Source organism: Idiotropiscis lumnitzeri, chromosome 20 (genome assembly GCF_059441095.1).
Source record: "Idiotropiscis lumnitzeri isolate Australia: NSW breed Sydney's pygmy pipehorse chromosome 20, RoL_Ilum_1.0, whole genome shotgun sequence".
NCBI classification, from domain to species: Eukaryota; Metazoa; Chordata; class Actinopteri; order Syngnathiformes; family Syngnathidae; genus Idiotropiscis; species Idiotropiscis lumnitzeri.
Window position 1 is genome coordinate 12,242,855 of NC_142410.1, and position 22,191 is coordinate 12,265,045.

The 22,191-nt window shown below is 47.3% G+C and overlaps 4 protein-coding genes across 16 annotated transcripts; 3 read left to right on the plus strand and 1 right to left on the minus strand.

The window, feature by feature from the left end:
* The first annotated feature begins 285 nt into the window (after positions 1 to 285).
* On the plus strand, positions 286 to 4,251 carry coasy (CoA synthase). Its single transcript, XM_088284941.1, has 10 exons — positions 286 to 435; positions 1,160 to 1,878; positions 1,957 to 2,171; positions 2,456 to 2,587; positions 2,649 to 2,838; positions 2,924 to 2,988; positions 3,045 to 3,129; positions 3,209 to 3,306; positions 3,391 to 3,537; positions 3,681 to 4,251. Exons 2-10 carry the CDS (start codon positions 1,215 to 1,217, stop codon positions 3,747 to 3,749), a joined length of 1,665 nt encoding a protein of 554 aa, XP_088141067.1. The 5' UTR covers positions 286 to 435; positions 1,160 to 1,214; the 3' UTR covers positions 3,750 to 4,251.
* Positions 4,252 to 4,380: 129 nt separating this feature from the next.
* LOC148317825 (myosin light chain kinase, smooth muscle-like) lies at positions 4,381 to 11,571 on the minus strand. The gene is made up of 15 exons (XM_088284940.1): positions 11,103 to 11,571; positions 10,202 to 10,294; positions 10,001 to 10,099; positions 9,469 to 9,599; positions 8,708 to 8,864; positions 8,331 to 8,642; positions 8,153 to 8,252; positions 7,870 to 8,073; positions 7,562 to 7,779; positions 7,238 to 7,361; positions 6,455 to 6,607; positions 6,109 to 6,238; positions 5,807 to 5,888; positions 5,138 to 5,278; positions 4,381 to 4,767 (listed from the first exon to the last, which is right to left on the minus strand). Exons 1-15 carry the CDS (start codon positions 11,239 to 11,241, stop codon positions 4,562 to 4,564), a joined length of 2,289 nt encoding a protein of 762 aa, XP_088141066.1. The 5' UTR covers positions 11,242 to 11,571; the 3' UTR covers positions 4,381 to 4,561.
* On the plus strand, positions 6,119 to 16,616 carry pus3 (pseudouridylate synthase 3). 13 transcript variants are annotated; one of them, XM_088284949.1, is made up of 7 exons: positions 6,119 to 6,263; positions 14,557 to 14,932; positions 15,005 to 15,276; positions 15,446 to 15,641; positions 15,747 to 15,877; positions 16,001 to 16,173; positions 16,280 to 16,616. In XM_088284949.1, the coding sequence occupies exons 2-7, from the start codon at positions 14,561 to 14,563 to the stop codon at positions 16,519 to 16,521; spliced, it is 1,386 nt and encodes a 461-aa protein (XP_088141075.1). In that variant the 5' UTR covers positions 6,119 to 6,263; positions 14,557 to 14,560; the 3' UTR covers positions 16,522 to 16,616. The 13 variants fall into 13 exon arrangements, with proteins under 13 accessions (XP_088141075.1, XP_088141079.1, XP_088141071.1 ...); XM_088284953.1 differs by having other exon boundaries at positions 6,129 to 6,263; positions 14,560 to 14,932; XM_088284945.1 differs by lacking the exon at positions 6,119 to 6,263 and adding an exon at positions 9,812 to 9,986.
* Positions 16,617 to 16,999: 383 nt separating this feature from the next.
* dcakd (dephospho-CoA kinase domain containing) lies at positions 17,000 to 20,131 on the plus strand. Its single transcript, XM_088284529.1, has 5 exons — positions 17,000 to 17,273; positions 17,698 to 17,812; positions 18,022 to 18,225; positions 18,388 to 18,475; positions 18,823 to 20,131. Exons 2-5 carry the CDS (start codon positions 17,701 to 17,703, stop codon positions 19,106 to 19,108), a joined length of 690 nt encoding a protein of 229 aa, XP_088140655.1. The 5' UTR covers positions 17,000 to 17,273; positions 17,698 to 17,700; the 3' UTR covers positions 19,109 to 20,131.
* The last annotated feature ends 2,060 nt before the right edge of the window (positions 20,132 to 22,191 follow it).

A 22,191-nucleotide genomic window follows, 5' to 3' on the forward strand; every position in this document is an offset into this window, starting at 1 on the left:
ATCCATTTATAGGGGCACTTCAAGACAAACACTTTCAAGTGGATAAAAAAGTATTTAAAAAAAATAATAGAAAGTATATATTTCATACATGCACAATGACTCAAATAAACGCGCTCGGGTTTGGGCGGAATTGATTACACAGATTGTAATTCTTAGTTTTTAAAATATTGATTGAATAAAGACAAAAAAAAACTTGCGCTGTAACGCATCAAAACTATCTCCATTTCTGTCCGTAACACAAAAGAACTTCACTTCCCAAGCACCCCTTTCGGTTGACACATACACCAATCAGGTTACAGTTTGTTGTCACGTGACAATCCGCATACTCTCCCTTCATAAACTGTGATCTGTCAAAGCCTATGTTTAACCATTTGCATTGGCTGGTTAAACATTTCCTTTTCTTAAAAGTGGCGACAACAAAACCATAATAAGCAGGTATGTCCACAGGCACACTACTTACTATTTATAAAATCACCCTTTTGTTCGTTTTGCTCCCCGAGTGATGTTGACACTGTCTTGCTAGTTTTGCTAACATGATGCTAACGTATAGCTTCTCAACGATGATAAATGAATATTAAAAATTGGCAAGCAATTTTTGCTTGGGTTTTGCTGCACGCCGAACAAGCTAACTATATCCATCTTTTAAATTCTGCAAAAAAAAAACAACTAATTCCCTCTAGGCAAGGACAATGTTTAATGAGTAACAGGCTTGGTCCTGTTATTGTGGCTCGGACAGCACCTTATTGTTTAGTAGAGACTACAAATGATTTGGCGTGACCATTGACAGTGCAAGTGAAAATTCTTTTCACTGGGACTGGACGGGACAGTACGGGATTTTCTTCTGTGGGACTGAAATGGGACGGGAGTGAAAATCCATTCCCGTGTCACCCTCTTATTCACACAAGAAATATTGCAGATTGTATATTGTTTCGTGCCACCTGGTGGCATTTTATTGTTAAGCACCAAGCGCTTTATTTCCACAGGTTATAGGAAAAACAGTGCTTTGCCGCCACCTTGTGGAGTCTAAAGGCAATTACAAACAATTACGCGCACATTTTCACATTTGCCATGTCTGGGTCCAAGTTGGGCTTCACTGTATACCTAAAATTTCTCATTTTTCACGTTAAAGTGGCTCATCACTAGTCTTGCCTCCCCGCAGCTTTTTTTTTTTCCTTTTTTGGGAGGCTGTTACCGTGACGACGCCATCCGGGACCATGTCGATGTTCAGCACGGGCATCTTGGTGCTGACGTCGCCTCTCCACACCCTGCGCATCACCCCCGTGCTCCGCTCGGCCGCCCAGCTGGTGGAGCGCACCCTCTACGTCCACCTGCACCCGGGCCTCAACCTGGGCGGCAACGGCGGCCAAGCTCGACCCGTTTTCATCCCGCCGGCCGTCGACCTGTGCTCGCTCATCACTCGCCTGTACAGCAACGCGGCCGACGTGTGCGGGCACCTTGACGTCCGCGTCCTGCTCTCCCACATCCACGCCCCGTCCGGCATGGGCGGCCCCTTCCTCACGCCGCAGTCTCTTTCCCACCCCCCCGAGGTGCTGCTGACGGACTTCCCCCTGCAGGACCCGGCGCAGTCGCACCAGGTGACGCAGTCCCTGCAGGGCTACGCCGGACGCTGCTACGCATGCCGGCCCGGCCTGCCGTCGGTGTTGCTCCGCCCTCAGCTGGCCGCGCCGCAGGAGGAGTCGGGGGCCTGGGTGACGGAACCCCAAGAGGAGGGTAGACCGTTGGAGACGTACCCTGACGTGGTGGTGGGCGGCACCTTCGACCGCCTGCACGGAGCCCACAAGACCCTGCTCAACGTGTCGTGCTTGCTCGCCACCAGACGCTTCCTCATCGGCGTGTGCGACCAGGGAATGCTGAAAAGTAAGGCTGCCATTTAATCATCCATTAAAAAATGCCAACTTGAGCACGTTTTTGTTGGCTTTGACTGACTTCCCGCAGAAAAGGTCCTGAAAGAGCTCATCCAGCCGTACGAGCTGCGTGTGGAAAAGCTCCACGAGTTCCTGCGGGACGTCAAGCCCTCGCTGCAGGTGGAGGTCGTGCCCCTGGACGACCCGCTCGGGGTGTCGGTGGTCGACCCGCTGCTGCGCTGCATCGTGGTCAGCGAGGAGACGCGCAAGGGGGGCGAGGCCGTCAACAGGAAACGCATTGAGAATGTAAAGTCGCACCTTCCGACATCTTTTTTTTTTTTCTTTTAAGCGTAACTGAGGTGAGCAATAAGTTGCTGGTGAGATGGCAACAAGTATTTGCAAACTTACCTCAAAATTGCGTAAGTATGATGAGACTTCAAACGAAATAAAAATGAATTCCAATTGTCTGGACACAAGAGTGGAACAAATGTGCTCTTTATTAACTATGCACTATTGATCTTATTTGTATAAAAAAAGATTTGTGACAGTGTTTTTGGTTTTTTTTGTATCGGTTGTCGTTTGTACATCAGGGCCTTCCCGCTTTGGTTCTTCACGAGATCCAGCTGCTCAAAGACGCGCATCACTCCGAAACGGAGGAGGAGAAGATAAGCTCGTCCAGCCTGCGCTCCCGCTTGCTGGGCACCCTCCTCGTCCCGCCCAAAGTAGGTCCCGTCATCTTTTTAGTTCCCCGCTGAGCTTCATGTGGCCTCTTCCGGCTTTTAGGACACGCCGCATCTCCCGCTGCGGCCGTACGTGATCGGGCTGACGGGCGGGAGCGGCAGCGGCAAAAGCTCCGTGGCCAAGCGTCTTGAGGACTTGGGCGCCCTCCGCATCGACTGCGACAAGCTCGGCCACCAAGTCTACGAGCCGCAAACCGCCGCCTACCGCCGCGTCGTGGAGGAATTCGGATCGGGTACGCTTGCACGTCGCCTCGCACGTGTCACTCGAATACAGTCAAGCCTCACTTTCGTTTGTTTTTTTTTTTTAATCCGGCTTAGATATCCTGAATGAAGATAAAAGCATCAACAGACGCATTTTAGGGAAGAAGGTGTTTGGAAAAGAGGTAACGAAACATTGACGCGCATGTTGAGCTCCTGTGGATTTATTGATTGATTTCAGGAAAGATTAAAAGCACTCACGGACATCGTGTGGCCTGAAATTGCGCTTCTGGTCAAGAACATAATCAACCAAGCTCGGGACCAAGGTGTGAGGTTTCGGTCGAAATCTTAATTTGTGACAAGCACAGCGCATGTGCAACTTTTTTTTTTCTTTTTTTCTTCCAGGTCGAGATGTGTGCGTGGTGGATGCAGCGGTTCTTCTGGAGGCAGGCTGGACAGACATGGTCCATGAGGTGTGGGTGACCATCATCCCCGAGGAGGAGGTGCGCCACACGTCACGCGTGGCCACGTCATACGTCACGTCAATTTGTAATTGAGGTGTCACCCCCCTCACCCGGATTCTCCAGGCGGTGTCCCGCATATCAGAGCGAGACGGCGTGGCAGCGGAGGACGCCCAGCGCCGCCTCGGAAGCCAAGTTTCCAACGCGCAGCGGCTGGAGCACGCCAACGTGGTGCTCAGCACGCTGTGGGAGCCCGACGTCACCCGCAAGCAGGTGAGCCGCTCGCCCCGGAAACATTCGCTCGGCACCCGCCTTCGGACACTTTCCACAATTCCTCGTTTTTAGCTTCAGGTTTTGCGCATTTTGGAAGGTGACGTGAAATCAAGTGTTTGGTCTTCTTCTTTCCATCCCAAAAGGTTTTAAAAGCGTGGAATCTTCTTCAGAAGAGGATCGAGCAAAGACGGACGCGAGCGCTAGAAAAGTAGAATAGGCCGAGCCCGAGGAGAACAAGCACAAACGATGCGGCCGTGAAACTGAAGTGCCTGCGTCGCCGCCCCTTTCACACGGAGAGCAACTAAATTGGGACGATTCGATCTGTGTCAGCGCCTTTTATATCGTCAAGTGACGCGGGGTCAAAACAGCGTGAAAGTGGTGTGGGTGTCCTTTTTTTAAACTCCTATAGTTTTATCATTTATGAAGTGAGTGTGTGGGGACTTAATACAGTAAGGAAGCTCCATTTGTTTTTTTCCAAAGACTACATGAACTCAAGTATTGTGAAACCTGAAGTGGGAACTGTCTTTGGGCGTCTTTCACTCCAATGTTCTATTTATGGACAGTCTTCATTTTTTTATTCAAGCCATTAAGGAGCTTTGGTCAATTCTTTGGGTGAAAAAGCGATACAACATTTCACTGTAAAAATCATGCATTTATGATCAGTAATTGTTTCTGTGCGGTGGAGAATTTCCACAAATAAATTAATTTTCTTGATTTGCTGAAGCCGTTTGAGAATTTTTTTTACTAACGGCCCTTTTGCATCAGTCACTGAGGCGGACCAAAAAAAAAAAAAAAAAGTCCAAAGAGCAGCAGCTTGGAAGTCGCCCCCAATCTGACGACAACTTTTCTCTTTCAAAATGTAACTTTTATTTACGAATGCTTTTAAAAGATTCACATTGAACAAAATGGACTATCCCAAAAAAAAAAATGTACAATTTCCTCAACTCCTCTTGAATAAAAGATGACGATTCAAAAAGATCAATACTTGAGTAAGCCCGTCTGCCGGCAACCCTCCGTTTTTCCTTCACGTGTCGACTTTGAGTCGCGCGGAACACGAGGCCGCCCCCAGCTGGTTGCTGGCCCGGCACACGTACACGCCCGCGTCCGCCGCCTCCACGCCGGACACGACCAGCGAGCAGTGACCGTCTCCGCCATCTTCCATCTTCGCTCGGGACGACTCGGACAGCGGCTTGTCGTCCCGGAGCCACTCGACTTCCGGCTGAGGGTAGCCTGGAGGTAAACGACATCGAGAACATGCTCAAATACACGATTTCGCTCTCTTGTCTCCTTTTGACGTGCACTATAAGCTGATTCGTGACATTGCGATATTGCAGCATAATTTCTTCGAATAGGGCCAAGTGTGCTGTATTTTAATATTTTCTTGCAATAAATCCATTTTTGTGATTGTGAAGTTGAAACAAAATTTGTCTCTTTTTTGGGGAGGTCAACTTAGTTTTTGCACCGAATTCGTGACCATTGACTTTCTTGTCGTGGCATTTTCAGCTCATTAAAAATGCTCACTCCAATCCAAATATTTCTCACTAAAGTGTATCTCTTTAATTTGTTGTTTTGCCTCGCAGGTTAATGCGGCCATTCTAACCGTCCACTCGGCACGCCAGACGAGCGGTGGCTCCCGCGGCGACGCTGGCATCCCTCAGGGGCTCCCGGAAGCGAGGCTCGCCGTGCAACTGCTTATCCAGCGAGCGGATGGCCTCCTCGGCCTCTTGGCTCCAGCTGGGCTCTGGATCAAGTGCAAAAGCCAGTTTGAAGGATTTGCGAGTGAGGGCAACCTTCAAGTGATAAATGTGAAAATGCACGTCATATGAGTGCCATCCGTATGTCGCTCCAGGACTTGGAAGTCCATATGCAGAGCATCCCCAAACGTTTCACTTTTAGCACTTTGTTGGAGCCCATTTCCGCAAGGGAAGAAATTCATTTTCTCCCCGTCAAAATTCTATTTGCAACAAAACCATAATGTCAATATGGAGGGGGAAAATATGCTTGCAAATGTCTTTATTTTCAAAATTCTTCTCTCCAAACTTATGTTGCTGCACTTTGGGCAGTAATTACAGCCTTCAGCGCGACACCTCTCTTGGCCATTTTGTCCCATTCCTCTTTGTAGCATTCTGAGCTCGCATTTAAGATCCCTGGCAAAGACTTGTTTCATTGTATTTTTCATACATTTGCAAAAAAAATAATAATTCACATTGTCATCGAATTGAATCCATTTTGAAATAAGCCTGTGCAAAGTTTTGTTGACCAGTCTTACCGTCTGAGGAGCTGCCAGGAGAATCTGGCCTGTTGGAGAGGTTGGCCATGCGCTGCAGGGCCAGAACAGCCTTGCCAGTTTTCTGCAAGTTTCAAAAGACACATCAGACACACTTTGGACAGAGAGGATCCACTACGCGAACAACTCCCACAAGCACGTGAGGTGATTTTTCCAATTCATGACACGCATGCTCCAGCAGATGGCACTGTTGTCCAAAAAAGCTTGTTAATCACGCACATTGACTTCCATATCCTGAGGTAACATTTCGAAATGGTGATTTTTTTTCTTCTGCTCTTTGTTACCTTCCATTTGCACTTGGCCAGAAAGCGTCTCATCTTCTCCTTCCTGAGGCACTTGGTGGGTCTTCGGCTGAGAGCCGTGAAGGAGGCCATCCAGGGGTGGACCAGGGCCTCGATGCATGACATTCGACTCCTGGGAGGTCAAGCAAAAGCACGAGGTGGGAGACAAACATTTAAAACGGGGGAAAAAATGCACAGTTTCGAGGGGAGCCGTTAGCAAAGACGAGCGACTCAAACTACTCGAGACTTAATTCCTTGTGTGAAGATTTAGAAACTCGTTTTAAACTTCATTTGCTGCATGTGGCCCTCGTCGGTGCAAACGATGCGCACCCTGGCGCTTGCCACCAACCTGCGGTCTTTCTTCAGAAGGCCGCTGATGAAATCTTTGGCTTGGTCGGAAATGTCCTCGAAGCTCTCCGGGTCAAAGTTGTATTGAGCGGCGGCGACGAGTGCGAAAGTCTCGGCATCGTTACTTCCCTGGAAGGGCGATTCTCCGCTTAGCCTCGAGGGAGAAAAACAAACCAACACGATGCCAGTCAACTTTAAAAAAAGCATATAGATTTGGTGCCGATGAACGATGTTGCAGAGACAGGAGGTGCTTCATTTTGTCAAGCCAACATACTAATTGTTATTTCTACAGGTTACAGCGCCATCACGCTTTCAAAATCAAATTTATTTTTATGGGTAATGTCAGATAAATTCAGGGATCATACATGGGGGGCATCGTTTTGATTTCAACTTTTAATATAGGCTGTTGTAACAAAAACTTTATGAGGGCGTGGTGTCATCTATCACTCAGGGCTCGTTGGCTAACCCCTTCGAGGTTTTGATGTAGCGAGAACTTTAAGAAGAGGGCAACTGTGAAGGTGAAGATCCAAATTTGGCCCGTTGAGCCCTGGCGCAGGTCTTGCGGCCCGACTCTAAACCATGTCCTTGGTGTAATACGCGTGTTAGCGGATTGTATTCTGCCATTCAAGCCAAGATGGCAATGCGTTGCCTTCGCCACCGTGTTATTTATAGAAGAAAAAGTGCCGGATGAGAATTGAATTCCCTCTAGGATTTCAAAGTATTCCCAGTAGGCTCGTTGAGGAAAAAAAAAAAAAAAGTAGCTGCGTGTGATTTATTTACTTACAATATGAAGCAGATGACTCCGATGCTCCACATGTCCGTCTCCACTCCCACGGTCTCGTAGTTGATCACCTCGGGGGCCACAAACTCGGGCGTTCCGTGCATCACCAACAGGGGCTTCCCCTCTTCTACAAAACGCACATCAAAGCCGTTTCGAACATGGACAGCCCAAGTCGGAGCAAGAGAAAGGAAACGTCAAAATCAACAGGCAGGGAACGCATCTGGCAAACAGGTGGCGCTAGAGAGTAGAAGGAGCGATCGAGAAAGACTCGCAAATAGCAGGCCGACATCAAGTCGCGGCGGTCGTCGACGTCTCCCGTTCGCTCACCCAGTTTACTAGCCAGGCCAAAGTCGATGATCTTGATGCGCGTTCCGGTGTGGTCGGTGCAGACGATGTTCTCGGGCTTGAGGTCCAAGTGGACGATGTTCTGCTTGTGGACGTACAGCATGCCCTCCAGGATCTGCCGCATGTAGCCGGCGCTGGTGGGCTCCGTGTGCTCAAAGTTGTCGTCCACGATGCGCTCGAAAAGCTCCCCGCCGGCGATGCTACGGCGCGACAACACAAAAAGCCCAAATCGGAGTGCCGATCGGCGTGCCAAATCGGAGTGCCGTTCGGCGCGCCTGCCGCTCACTTACTACTCCATGACCATCACCGTCTCGGTGGGGGCCTCGTACGCCGCCAGACATTGGACCAGTTTGGGGTGGCGGAGGCAGTTCATCAGCTCGATCTCCTGTCGGGCGGCCGAGCGTTCTTTGGAGCTTTTGGCTCGGTAGAACTTGCCCGCGTACACCTCGCCCGACACTTTGTGGGACAGACGGAACACCTCGCCAAACTTCCCGCTGGAAGGAAAAGCAACATGAGAAGTAAATCTCAAGGCTCGACGTTGCTTTTGGTTTTTACAAAACTTGACAAACGTACACGCCGAGCTTCTCGTGGACGTTGTAGTGGTCCTGAAGCTCCCGTTTGGTGTCAATCACCACTTTCACAAAAGGTCCCATGTCTTCTTTCTTTTCTTCTTCTAAATCAACAAAAAAAAAAAAAATTAAGCGGTGGGTTCATTTGGGACCGCAAGTGTCAAGCTGGCGAAATAACTAACTGGTGGTGGCCATGGTGACGGCGTCCGACTCCTGACTGGGCTCGCTGACGCCCTCGGCGTTGTAGGCGCGGACTCGGAAGCGGTACTTCCCGTAAGGCTCCAGGCCCGAGCTGACCTGGGTGGAAGTGTTCTCGCAGCGTTCGGCTATTTCCGTCCAGTCGGCAGATGCGCCGGCGCCCTGCCGCCGGACATCCACGATGTAACCCAACACGGCCGTGCCGCCGTCAAAGCTGGGACCCGTCCAGGAGAGGACGAGGGACTCGGCCGACAGCTGGGAGATCACCGGGTGAGACGCGGGCGGGTCGGGGCGATCTTTTGGAAAGGTTCGGGACTAAGGACTTGGCATTCAGAAGCGGATTTCAAAACGGGATACTCACGAATGACGCTGAGGGAGACCGTGTGTTCGGCGGAACCGCTTCTGTTGCGCGCGATGAGCGTGTAAGAACCCGTGTCCTCCGGGTGGGCCTCGGAGATCACCAGGGTGCTGTGTGTGTCGTCGCTGCTGACAGACATCCTGGGGTCCGGCAGAACTGCCTGAAAAATTCAAAAGCACTCATGCTCAATCGCAGATTTTCTTTCCATTCGCACCATATTGCGATATCACAGTTTAATGATTATTTGGGATTGTTTCAAGCATGCAACCCAGTATGGCTGGATCGTGATATCGCAATACAATGTGTTGTGGTTTACTTGTACAATATCGTCCAATCATGACACAGCTCAATGATGATGCATCATAACTACCATGTAAAATAGCAAATGTAAAACTGCCCAACAAAATCAATGTCAGAGTCCATAGTTTGTTGCCATGTATCAATTGGCTGTATCACGATATCATAAGATCAGAATATATCAAAGATGTTTTCTTTCCTTTCAATCAAACATTAGCGTATTATTTCCCAATATCTTTGAATTAAATCGCACAATAGCACATTATTAAAAGGCATTTTTGGCCTTGAAATGCCATATTGCCATCACAGTATCATGATGCGTCTCTTCCGATACATTCATTAGCAGTATCGTGATATCACTTCTTCATTATGCATCATAGACACTTTTCTTACGATAACGCTCCCCCAGAAATGTATCTGTCGCGCACAAAATAAATAAAATAAATAAATAATCATGTCATTGGGACCTTTCCTCTGTTGAAAATCCAGCAGCACGCCACGGGGACGGAAGCAGTGCGGAAATGGCAGCGCAAGCAGGCTTGCTCGCAGACCCGAACCGCCACGTGGTCCGGCGGGTCGAGAAACTCTACAGGCGAACCTTGAAAAGAAAAAAACAAATCAAAATGTCATCATTTCCAACATTGGCGAAGGGCAAATTCTGGCCTTTATTTTGGTGGTCTGCTCACTCGTGGTGCAAAGTGACGAGGGGCGGGGTTACATGGTTGTCACATGATTGGCACATTCAAATGAGATGGACCAATCAGGAGTGAGCAGGCATGATTTGCTTTCGGTCTCACCTGATTGCCACTAACGAGCAGTTGTTGCTGACAGCTGAGCTCAACACGCGAGTGATTGAGGCGTCACGTGATCACAAAATTCGGACGTGTCCCGGCTGGCTTCCTCCCAGACATCCATGAGCGATTTCGCAGCACGGTCACGCCAACAGAACTTTTAGCGCCGCATCGTGCTTACATGCAGCTCGTCAGTGAGTGAACGTACCGGCTTCAGCGTCTGTCCTGCGACCGCTCTCTTTTCCGGACGCTTGCGTGTTTTCTGTCGGGAGCTCCATCGCGTCCGGACGGCAGCTTGCGTTTTCCTCTATTCGAGTGCGCACATCGCGGGACTTTACTCAAAGGCAGGAACTTGACCATGATTATGCTCCCCCCACCCCCCAAATTAAAAAAAAAAAAAAAGACCTACCTTGAGCGTGACTTCCAGTGGACCTCTTCCCGCTCAATCTTGCGACGCCATTTATGAAATTTGATTGATTCTGATGCGGATCAACTTTCTCATCTAGAAAAAAAAGAAGAAATAATAATAATTACCATGTGACTGATTCGGGTAAGGTGTTTATTTCGCTAAGTGAATGACCAACAGACTCACCAGGCATTTATTTTATTTTTATTTTATTTGCTAAAGTATGGAGCTCACTATATCTTTTTTGCTTCCTTTTTTTTTTAGCATTTCTCGTTTAGTGTAGAAAGAAGGAGAAATCTCTCAGGGGTAAGGTGTTTCCTGTACTTAATGACTGGCACATGCAGGGCAAGTTAAATATTTACATTCATCTTGCCAGAAGAAATCGGGTGCTTGCAAAAGTGTGAAGTCGATGAAGTCGCTTCTTTGATGCACGTGCAGCGATGGACTAAATGAAACATCAGTTCAGCGCTATGGCGTTTATTTCTCTCAGTAGACGAGAAAGATGTCCGATGATTAACTGAAGCGCACTTTCTATTTGCGGAAATATGGTCGTGGCATGAGCGCCACTCGTAACTCTACCTCTTTGTCGCAAATGTTTTTCAGCACGTACCACTTAGACCAAATGAACCGTCAGTCAGGAGTAAGGCTTTTATTTCTCCAAGTGGACGGCAGCGGTCTCCGCTTGCAAACCTCCGAAAGTCACGATGTGGCCCCTGACGGCGTTCGCCAATGTCCTCATGCAAAAGGCTACGAGTTAAAAAAAGGTCAAGCGTGAAGCGCCGGCAGCCTCGCAAAGGGGGTGTTAAACGCTTCTGAATGCGAGCCAAAACGTTTGGCGGGAGATGCGCTCACGTTACAAACGCTCGCAAATAAGAAAGGGAGGCAAAATCAAGTGAGATTTTACCTGTTGCATCGAAGAATCCCGCCGCGTTTCTCATCCCCGTCGCGTGGGCGAGCGGCTCGCCTTTGCTGCGTGTGCGCCCCCGAAGCAGCAGGCGCACTGTGGACACATAAGTCTTTGGCTCGCCACCATCCTCGTCCATCCTTGCGTTTTAAAATAGCAGCTGACTTTCACTTTGAGGGATTCATCCCACGGAAAAAAAAAACGCCTCGTATGTCGGGAGGAGATGGCGTGCCGTGACCCCGCGGGACGGGACGCGGGAAACTCCTTGTTTTGCCGCCCCGCTTTCTCGAAAACAGACACAGTCACATGTGATGGTAAACAAAAAACACGTCAGAGCAAAGTAGGAAATGTGTGGGAGAGACAAAAAGGGCAGTGATGACAACGCCAGAACGAAATGGGGAAAAAAATGAGTTGAGAGGCACAAGACAAAGGAGATGAGCCGTCAGAGTGGCCCCAGGAATCCGGAAAAGCGAGTAGGGCGGCAAGGTTGTAAACGATCCGTCTGAACATTCATTCATACGCGCCAGCTACTCTATGGAGGGTGTGGCGATTTTTGTTGATCGACTTGCAGGCAACTTGGCGAGGTTTTCGGTTGGGAAGCGAGTGACGTGTGTTCCATATTTGTTGATCGTTTTGGGTCAGCATAAAATATTCAATAAAAATGAAACGGGGTAAGGTGTTTAGTTCTTTGAGACTACTGCGACTGTCACGACGTCAATTTGTAGAAATGCGATCGGAGCTGACGAGTACGACGTCTTTGTTGCAGTTTTCGGTCATCATATGAGATGTAGAATTTGGGGTAAGGTGTTTATTTTTTGGGTGGGCGACATTTATTTGAGGAAGTAGCTCCGAGGTAAATGATCAATTTGTCTCTGTTGCTATTTGTATGCTGTCAGATCAAACATGGAGAACGGATGTCAATGAGACTGAACAGTCAATTGGGGTAAGGCGTTTATTTTTTTTTAAAGAGGACTACACAGCCATGATTAAGTCAAGTTAAGACACAGTTTGTTTTTTTTCACGTGATGGTGATTTAGTCTTTTGTAGAGAACAAACTGACTGAAGCGACTATTCCGCGTTAACGTTCTCAAAGTGAACAACGCAACTCTGATTGCTTGGGAGACGACAGCTATTTGAGGAATTAATCTCTGACTTTCGTTTGCTGCTTACGATCCGTTCGACCAAATGAAACATTGATTTGGAATTTGACATCAATGATGTACTCATGCTTGTTTCGAAACAACATGTGAGGGCGAAGGCTCATTTTTTTTTCCGCACATTTGTCCAAAAAAAAAAAAAAAAAGAATATTTTTCACCATCAAAATTGTGAAATTCAACCATACTGTTTGATTTGTGCCCATTTTCTTTGTGTGGCACAAAACCAAGCCTGAGACAATCCCATTCTGGAGACATTTTAGTTTGTGGTGAACAACGTGAGTGTTCTGCTGCTACGTGTCAATTGCGACCATATGGGGAGGGGGGCGTTGGGGGGCGCTGGGGGTCATGTTATTTACCACCAGCAAGTCCCCTGGTGCTGAAAGCATGCAAAACGCACCAGCCGCTTAAACGCTCGCGTTTGGATCAATGTGGACCTCACGCTACGCTTAAAAACCTCAAACTGCAGCTTTGAAAAGAAGCAGCTGCTCTCGACTTGTCCTAATATGGATGTCTCCCTAAAAACATGAACTTTCATCTAAATATTTCGAAAATGCCCCCCGGCCCACTCGCTGTCGTGCCTCATTTCCAGGCTATCGCCGTTATCGTTCCAGTGACTTGTGAGGAATTCCAAACAGGAAAGCGCAAACGCGAGGCACAAACGAGGTCCCGGCTGGCATCGGTTGGGCTTCCTGTTCCCGGGAAGATCATGAAAGGCTTCGTGGGCGTTTGTGATTTGGCATTCTCTTCTGTTCCCACAACATGGCCAAATGTGGGCACTCGGTTGAGACTTTGAAAACGACTTTGCTGGCGGCTTCAAAATGGGGAAACAAGGCCATCCTGTGGCTGAACGCCTCACCCCGTAGCAATTGTTTCCTGATGCAGAAAGCTGCGGGACGCCGTTTCAAAACGCTAACAGAATGACACATCTGGCCTGTTGGTGTTCAGTTAAAGCATACTAGTCAATAGCTGCGTTTAGGCTCAGATATCGACAACAAGGATGCTGGTTCCGTTAGCCCGTCTGTGGCGTTTTGCATTGTGCCTTAGCATTATGCTAGAGAACGTTTGCGTGTTATGCGCTTTGGTTAAAAACAAGACGTGCAATTCCATCTCAAATTTTTGCATGCAACTCAAGTCATAGAATTGGCTGAGCCGCAGCTCAGCCACTTGATAAAAAAAAACACAAAACGAAACAACAAAAGGACAAGTGTTGAACATTTTGATTCAAAAATTGGAAATTTAATTTCTTTGATTTTATGGCTCTGCTCGACATACTAAGTGAATAAAGTCATGGAATGAGGAGCGAAAAAAAAAAAAAAGTTGTAGCATCCCAAGAATAAATCACAATTTTAAGGAACTAGTCCCTAACATTACATGATTAATATATGGCAGAGAGAAACACACTTTTGACATTTGACTCAAGACATTTGAGATGCAACAGGTGGCGTCCGTGATAATAAAACCTTATCACGGCTCCAGGTGGTGGAGACTCGAATTAATTAGATTGCTTTAAAGAGCAGGAAATAACCTTTTTCGATCTGTATTTGCTGCCAGTTACTTACAACCTTTTGCTTATTTTTCTTAAATATTATTTAAAGGTTGTGTCAGGATATCACATAATATAGAGATTTGGTTAGCACGGCTTTGGGCTTCCTGTGTGAAGTTTGATTTTCTCCAGGAATTCCTAAAATATGCAAATTAGGTCCAATTGACTTTTAGAAATGTGTGCGTTCTTTAACCCCTCACAGTAGTAAAAATCTACAAGTAATTTACATCGCCATGTATTTTGGGTTTTATTCACATATGTTGGATTATACCCATTTTATGGTAAATAAATGTACCTAAAGTTGTGTTTGCCTTCCCAGCAAGTCTTTTTAGACGGTGTTGGAGGTGTTTAGCATTCGCTGCTAACGTTTTGGGGGTGTAGTCGCGCTTTTTGCGTCATGGACTTCATTTCCCAGGTAACCACTGGAGCGGAAGTAACCTTATACCGTAAATTGCCAAGAACTGACGTAAAATCAGCCGTAAAGTGGACGTGTGTAAGTACGATAACAACTCCGACCAGAGTCGAATGGGAAAAGGAAAAAAATTGCACGCTTGTCAAATATTTTGACGTAAGAAAGATAAGTAAAGGTAAAAGGCTGTTTTATTGCAACATTAGCTATTACGTGCATAAAAAGTGAAATCTCGTTATTAACGACACGTTGATTTAGTAGGAGGTACTACTACCATCATCTTTACATGAAGTTACAAGGAATTTTTGATTGTTGTAATTCATTTTTATTCTTCCATTTCTAAGCAGAATGTCTGAGACCTTAATCCAGAGGATAGAGGAGCTGGAGGGGGAACTGGAGAAGCTCAAGTCCCAGCTGAATGGAACCTACATGGAGACCAGTACATCATCCAATAATGAGAAGACAAATGGTAAAAAAGGGAAAAAAGCAGGCAAGGATCGGCCGTTTGACTTCTCCGCTCATCCTCGCCGCCATGTTGCCCTGCGTCTGGCGTACCTGGGGTGGGCCTACCAGGGCTTCGCCGTCCAAGAGAACACAGATAACACGGTGGAGGCCAGGCTCTTCGAAGCCCTCCTGAAGACCCGCCTTATCCAGGACCGCCAGAGCTCCAACTATCACCGGTGCGGACGCACAGATAAAGGCGTCAGCGCCTTCGCTCAGGTGAGTTCACCACTTTTATAAATTTGGGGATTTTACAATCCTCTTCTTAGTTCTCTCCTCCTTCCTTTCCAGGTGATTACAATCGACCTACGCTCCACGCAGTATTCCGGATTGGGCATATCGCTTCCTGAAAACGGCCAAAAAGAAGCTGCTGTCGCCACAGCCGCTGAGCTTCCCTACGTGAAGATGCTGAACAGAGTCCTCCCTCAGGACATTCGGATTTTAGACTGGGCTCCTGCTGCTGAGGGCTTCAGCGCGCGTTTCGATTGCCAGTCCCGCACGTACCGCTACTACTTTCCCCGAGGATCCTTGGATGTGGCGGCAATGGCGGACGCTGCAAAAAGGTCAGATGAAAACACCCCCAAGCAGACGCAACTCCATGGAAAATAGCCAACTGAAGTTGGAGTCCAAAAGACTTTCTTTCCTACACATAATATGTATCTCGATTGATCAAGTTCCAGGCAGAACATTTAAAGGCACGTGGTACAATAATGGTTATATCCTCGCCATCAGGTACGAAGGCACCCATGACTTCCGTAACCTGTGCAAGATGGACGTGGGCAACGGCGTTCTCCAATTTGAGCGGACCATCCTGTCGGCGACGGTCAAGCCGGCGCACCCTGTACTCGCCGACAGCGCAGACCCGCACGACTTGTTTGTTTTTGAGATGAAAGGACTCGCCTTCCTCTACCACCAGGTACCCCAAAATGTACATAAACTAACAAACGTTTCTCAAACAGTGGCAAAGTTATCTTCTTGAGTGTGTCTTACCATTTGGAGTGTTAAAATGTTAGTTCACGCGTTGCACCTCAAGGTCTTTATGACGACGCTGCAGGTTCGCTGCATGATGGCCGTGCTGCTTCTGATTGGACAGAAGCTGGAAGCCCCAGAAATTATCCCTAGCCTCCTCGATGTTCACAAGAACCCCAGGAAGCCGCAATACAGGTGACTAAACGGCATTCTATCGAGTTCATGTAATCATCCATCTTTACTTTCCTTGCATGACTCCTGGCCCGCCATTTAACCAAATGCATGTGTTTTTAAATGAATTTTCCCCCTCCCATCCAGCATGGCAGTGGACTACCCGCTGGTCCTGTATGAGTGCCACTTTGACGGCCTGAGCTGGAAGCGGGAGGCCGAAGAGCTGAGTATCGCCGTGTCTTCTCTGCAGCAACACTGGACGCGGAGCGCAGTCAAGGCTCGTGTCTTGCGCGACATGATTCGAGGCTTGGAGGCCACAGGTGAGAACTCCCTACCTTGATGTTTTAATTCACAAAGATGAATATGAATGGAGACAAGTAACTGTACGTGCGATTAAAGATGCTCGCCCAACCTATTTGTTGACAGGCGCGGTGCCATCCGGCCTCTGCTTGCTGGTGGAAGGCAGCCGCCAGAGGAAGTACCGGCCCTTGCTGGAGCGTCCGCTGTGCGAGAGCCTGGAGTCACGCATCGAGCACTTTGTCAAGAGAGGCCGGCTGGAGAGGGAAGAGCGTGACAGCGGCGGAGAAACTGTTCCCAAAGGGAAGCGCTCCAAATATTCCCAAAATTCAACTGTTGTTCCTGAAGTGTCCAACGCAAATCCTGAATAGAATTGTTTTAAAGATGATTTTTGTTGAATGTTTATTCATTTTTGTGTTCAGCAGAAAGTGTGTCTTTCTGTGTAATAAACACACTGTCGAACCAATTCAGGCTGTAATTCATCTGTAATTACCAGAAGGTCATGATCCTTGTTCCACTGAGGAAAAAATAGAAAATGGTTACTTGTGAGGAGACACGCTAATACCAACACAAATATACAAGAAAGAGGCATTTAAAATAATAAAAAAATTTTTATGGACATTGTGTGTGAAATCAATATAGAAACTCCAAGTGATTTATGGTGATACATCGTGATTCAAAATACAGTTGTTATTGTGAATAGAAATATTTTTATTTTTATTCCTGAATTTACTATCCAAGCATTTTTTTTAAATCACGTAAAAAATGTTCATGTACAGTAACACTTCTTTTGCGCTGGGAACGCGTGAGTATGCGGAACCTTTTAGTTGGAACACCGGAGCTGTTTTGCGGGGACACCTCTGTCGTCAACATCCGCTTGTTAGCATGTAGTTGACCTCAAGCGACTTTATGCTGACATTTCGTCAAATAACATCGATCATTTCCGATTGTTGTCGAGTGTCAAGTTGTCGAGACGTTCTGAGGAGGACGATGGCTTCTTCCGTTGGTCCATCTGCGGCCTTTTTGACGCTGTCGTCGACATTTAGCTTGTTAGCATTAGCTTAAAGTCCACATAACCAAGTGTTCATTCGTCTTCGTTTCTGAAATAGCTGTCAACTGCGAGGTACTGACACCATTAAAATAACTTTTTGTTGATCATTAACCACCTTGTTACGTCATTTTAAATGACCAGCAAGCTGGGTGATTTGTGATGGCCTCAAATTAAATCGTGTTTAGTTTCAAACAGAGTCAGCTGGTCAAATGGCAAGTCTATGTAAGAAGTATGTGTTTTAATAAACATGTGGAAAAAGTACTCTCATAATTCCAAAAAATGTTGCTAACTTCAGCTCAGCGAGCATCTGTAGGAATGACTCCACTTGTTCGTCTATCTATGTCAGCAACGTATAGTGAGCACAATTAAAGATGACACAAAGTGTGTTGAACCACCTATTGCATAAAGGTTGATTCCAAAATCCATTTCGATATTGGCGGAACATTAACCTTGATTAGTTTTCATTGCTATTTTTGTTTGTTTCTTTCTTTTTTAGGCGATGTATTTGGTGGGTCTGACGGGAGGTATCGCCTCCGGCAAAAGCACCGTGTCGTCGATGCTGAGAGAGCTTGGCTGCCCCATCATCGACGCGGACGTCGTGGCACGGAAAGGTGATTTGACATCAGTAGCAGGTTTCCAAAAGTTCGGCAAATTTCAAAGTCGGGCACTTCCTGTGGGAATTAAACAGAAAGTTTGTTTGGCTGTTTGCATAGAGGTCGGCGAAATATATTGAACCCGAAATTTACTTTAGACGGCAAACCCTGCCAACCTTCTCACTATGTGTTTTTTGTTGTTGTTGTTGTTTTTTTTTTTAACATAGTGGTTGAACCCCACTCACCCGCCCACTCACGCATCATCCTCCACTTTGGGCGCGAGGTGCTGTTGGAGAGCGGCGAGATCGACCGACAGAAGCTGGGCCGCCTCGTCTTCGCTGACAAGGAGAAGCGCAAGCTGCTCAACTCCATCACGCACCCGGCGATCCATAAGGAGATGCTCAAGCAGATCGTGTTTTACTTCCTCAGAGGTAACACTTGATTTCATACAATTTCAAAAAGAAATAAAACCTCAAGTCAGTAGGAGAGTGTCCTGAAAATTTTCCTGGTCTTCTGTATCGTATGTTGCCCACACATTCAATATGAATTCAATTATTATTTTCTATTTTAAGATTTGCAATTTGTTTTTCCAGGCTATCGCTACGTTGTGCTGGACGTGCCGCTTCTCTTTGAAACCAGAAAGCTGACGCAGTTTCTCAACCACACTGTTGTTGTTTACTGGTAAGGCCCCGGTGCCACTCTGATTAAATCAAACAAATAATAAAACTGTCAAATGATTAAATGGTTAAATATATTAATAATGGAGCGTGTTTTTGTCAACGTAAGGAAACGAAATCAGGCCAATTAAATAGAGAGAAGTGTAGCATTAGCTCTGACTTAATTGAAGAACTTTTTCATTGTGGATTTTCTAAAATAGTCACGAAATATTGACCCTGTCACCATTTCAGTTTTTATCATTCTATTTTTGTCTTCAAACTGGACGACGAACATAAAGTCCTTTACTGCATGTGCATGGAAATGGAACAGTATGCAAGTTTTTTTGTTTTTTTTCTTTTTCGTCTTTCCAGCGACCCGGCCACACAGCTGGCGCGCCTGATGCAGCGGGACGGCCTGACGGCGGAGGAGGCCGAGCAGCGTTTGGCGGCGCAGATGCCGCTCAACGAGAAGCGCGGCCTGGCCAGCCACGTCATCGAGAACTCCAGCACGCGCGAGGACACCCACCGGCAGGTCCTGCGGATGCACACCAAGCTGGAGGACTCCATGGACTTCCTCCTGGTGCGAGTGCTGGCCGTGACCGCCGCCACCGGCCTGGGCGGGATGCTGCTCTACGCCGCCAAGATGCTTTTGTCCTAATGGCGGGCGCAACATGGCCACGTGGAGTGAAAGGTGGGCAAACGGTTAACTGTGAGGTTAGTCACCAGAGCCACGTTTTCACCCCGATTTAGTAGGATTTCTTACAAAACATGCACTTTAATTACTAATGAATTAACTTTTACTTTAGTCAATATATTTTAGGACAATTCTTGCACCCCAAATGCACCTCGATAGGTTTTGTTTTCTTCCGAATTTATTAGTTTTATTCCGCTTCTAAAATATGAATGAAGAATTGCTGGTGTGTTTTTAATCTATTTATTAAAACACGATGGAGTCGCTTACTGTGGAAAGCTTTTCCATTCATTTGCATTTCTGGACAAATATTTGTCCATTCCAAATAATCCGAATCCCGAAGAAGCATTTCATCATTAAACGTCCAAATGACTCGTGTCAGTCAGTGTCGCCGTGACATCACTTGGACAGAAATTGACAGATTTGAACTCCAGATTTTGGCAAAAAATGTTTTAAAAAAAACACAATAACGAGCGCAAGCTTTTTTGGCGACGTCATGCGTGACAGCCACTTCCCACGTTTTGTTCCAAGTTTCATTTGTTAGCATCTTGGCCATGAATTTGAAAAGCATTGAAGAAACAATCTCGCTGTCGTGCTTTATTTTCTACAATTTCCTACTAAATTCTCGTGAGTTCACTTGACAAACACGTCGGCTCAACTTGCACTGCCAATTTCTATTTCCGCGTTCAATTTGCGTTGCTTTTATCCAAACATGAAGGTTTGGACAGTCAAAGAAGCTTACGGATAAGTTGAATATATACAAAGTTCCACTTTTTTGCAAATGCACAAAGACATTTGAATTTTTTTTTTTTTTTTTTCTTCCCACGCACAGAGGACTTGAAGACAATATGATTTTTACCAGAACGATCCAGTTGAGTGACTTAATCAACTGGACTGTATTTTCTTACACTTTCTCTTCTTTCCTTCACTCCTTTTTCGCCTCACACTTTGTAAAACCAAGCCACTTAACATAAACTAAATCAAACACTGTTTCTTTCGCCTTTTTCGCGACTCTCGGAGTGGGTGAATTTGCGACGAGGCGGCCGTTCAATGTAATGGAAAACTTTCTTGGACAGAAGAGGCGCCTCAAGACCCGCGGACACGAGGGCTGAGGAACGCGGGCCAATGCGATGATGTCATCTCCCTCGCCGATGTATGTCACTTGGCTCGGTCCGGGGCCCTCCAAGCCACCGAGTCACTAATGCGGAGTGATGGGTGGCGGTTTGTGCGTAACGTTGCTATTGTCGTTTGTTTCAGCATCAAAGGTGGCAAAAGTAGTCCTGCCCGCACGCAAAAGTGAGCACAGCACTCAGTTTATTGTCAATATTTTCTTCCATCTTTTGTTTCCGGTGCAGCAAGTTTGCCTTTTAACAAGTAAGCGTCAGGAAGGCGGCATTTTGCAAGCTTGCACTTTATCTGAACCGGCAAGTGCGAAAGCTCCCGAAGGAACGACCCTGTCGGAATACTAATTGTGGTTTTAACCAAGCCGAGATGCTTGATGGTCCTAATGGCGTGGCGCATCCCGCCGCCACCTGCTCACGCTATCCCGCCAGCGGGCGTCTGTAATCTGGTCGTCGCTGCGCTTTGCCCCCCTGCGGGCGCCCGCACAGTTATCTGCCTGAGCGCTTTTTCATCACGGCACGCCCACCAACCATCAGGCAAGGCGGAGATGGGCGAGTGTTTCAAAAAAACAAAAAAACAAAAACAGCAGACAAAATGTTAATGACGACTTAATTGTGGTATTAAATTGCTTTTGTTCACCACATGAACGCAAATTTATTGTTTTTGGGACTCCGGAATGGAAAAACATGTTGGGCGAAAGCTCTTATTATTTCTCGAGGATTTACAAGCAATTTAGAGCGTTATCAAGGTTTGCAAATGAATCGTTAGCAATATCTTGCTGACGGTTTGCACGTTCGGGTTTTCAATGTGGTTTTCACTTGGCACTGCGGCTTCCTCCCAGATTACAAAACTTGCACGTTCGCGAAACGAAAGCCACCAATTTTTGCCAGTCAGTCCCCCGCCCTCTAATCGCGATCTCGGTCCGGTTCCGACCCCGACCTTCCGACTTTCTTTCCTTTCTCCGAACGCACGCGATTTAAATGATCAGCTCATCACGAAGCCTGAAAACGATCGTGATTGTTCCAATCGGGAGGAGGGAAACGCCTCAAACATGAGGATAGGATAGGAGCCCTCGAGGACCGGAGTGGGCGACCTCTTTGTTTAAAAAGCCAAGTCATGAGGGGACCGTTTTTTTTCCATAACTATTCTATGAAAGTATAAAAGTCAGAAGGCACAAAACCTTGCGGCTGGCAAATGCAGCTCGACACCAACGGCTAGCATGAAGCGGCCCTCCGCGGTCAGCCATCTTGAAGTGTGGCGTCTGGCGTCACGCTAGGCCGAGGCCGTCCGCGGCCAGCGCCTCTGTAGCGCGTTGTCATGCCGCATCGCGCCGACGTGGGGTGAGCTGAAGAGACAGGCAACACGCCAGCAGAGCATCCCCAGCCGCATGAGTCAACCTGTCGGCGCGCGTTAGGCCCGCTTCAGTCATGGGAGGGGGGGGGGGGGGCACTGGTGTTGAGTCACTGACACACTGGACTTGTTCCCCCGGCCGCGGCGCGGCGTGGCGTGGCGTGGCGTACGCTGTCACGTTCTCCCAAGGAGCGCGAAGACGCAGGCGGCGGCGGCGGCGCTGGTGTGCATGGGTGCACACGTGTAGGCGCACCGCCGGCCTCTCGGCGCTGTCCGATTGCCGCGGCAAACTTTCTGCTCTATTTGCTTTCCGTGATGACAAAGAGTTAAACGTATCGGGTCGGGAATTGTTAGCGTGCTAGCTCACCTCGTTTGGAATTTCGAGGACATTAACTTTTTATTATTATTAAACCCATGAGGAAAATTAAGAATGTTTGATGTATTTTCAATATTTGACTTTTATTTTCTGATATCAATACTTAGCTGGCTTCTCATCGCAAGTGAGTTGGCGATGTGTTGTTTGTTTAAGTGTCAGCGCTTTCAAGTGCAAGGACATTGTCGGAACATGGCTCGGGAGG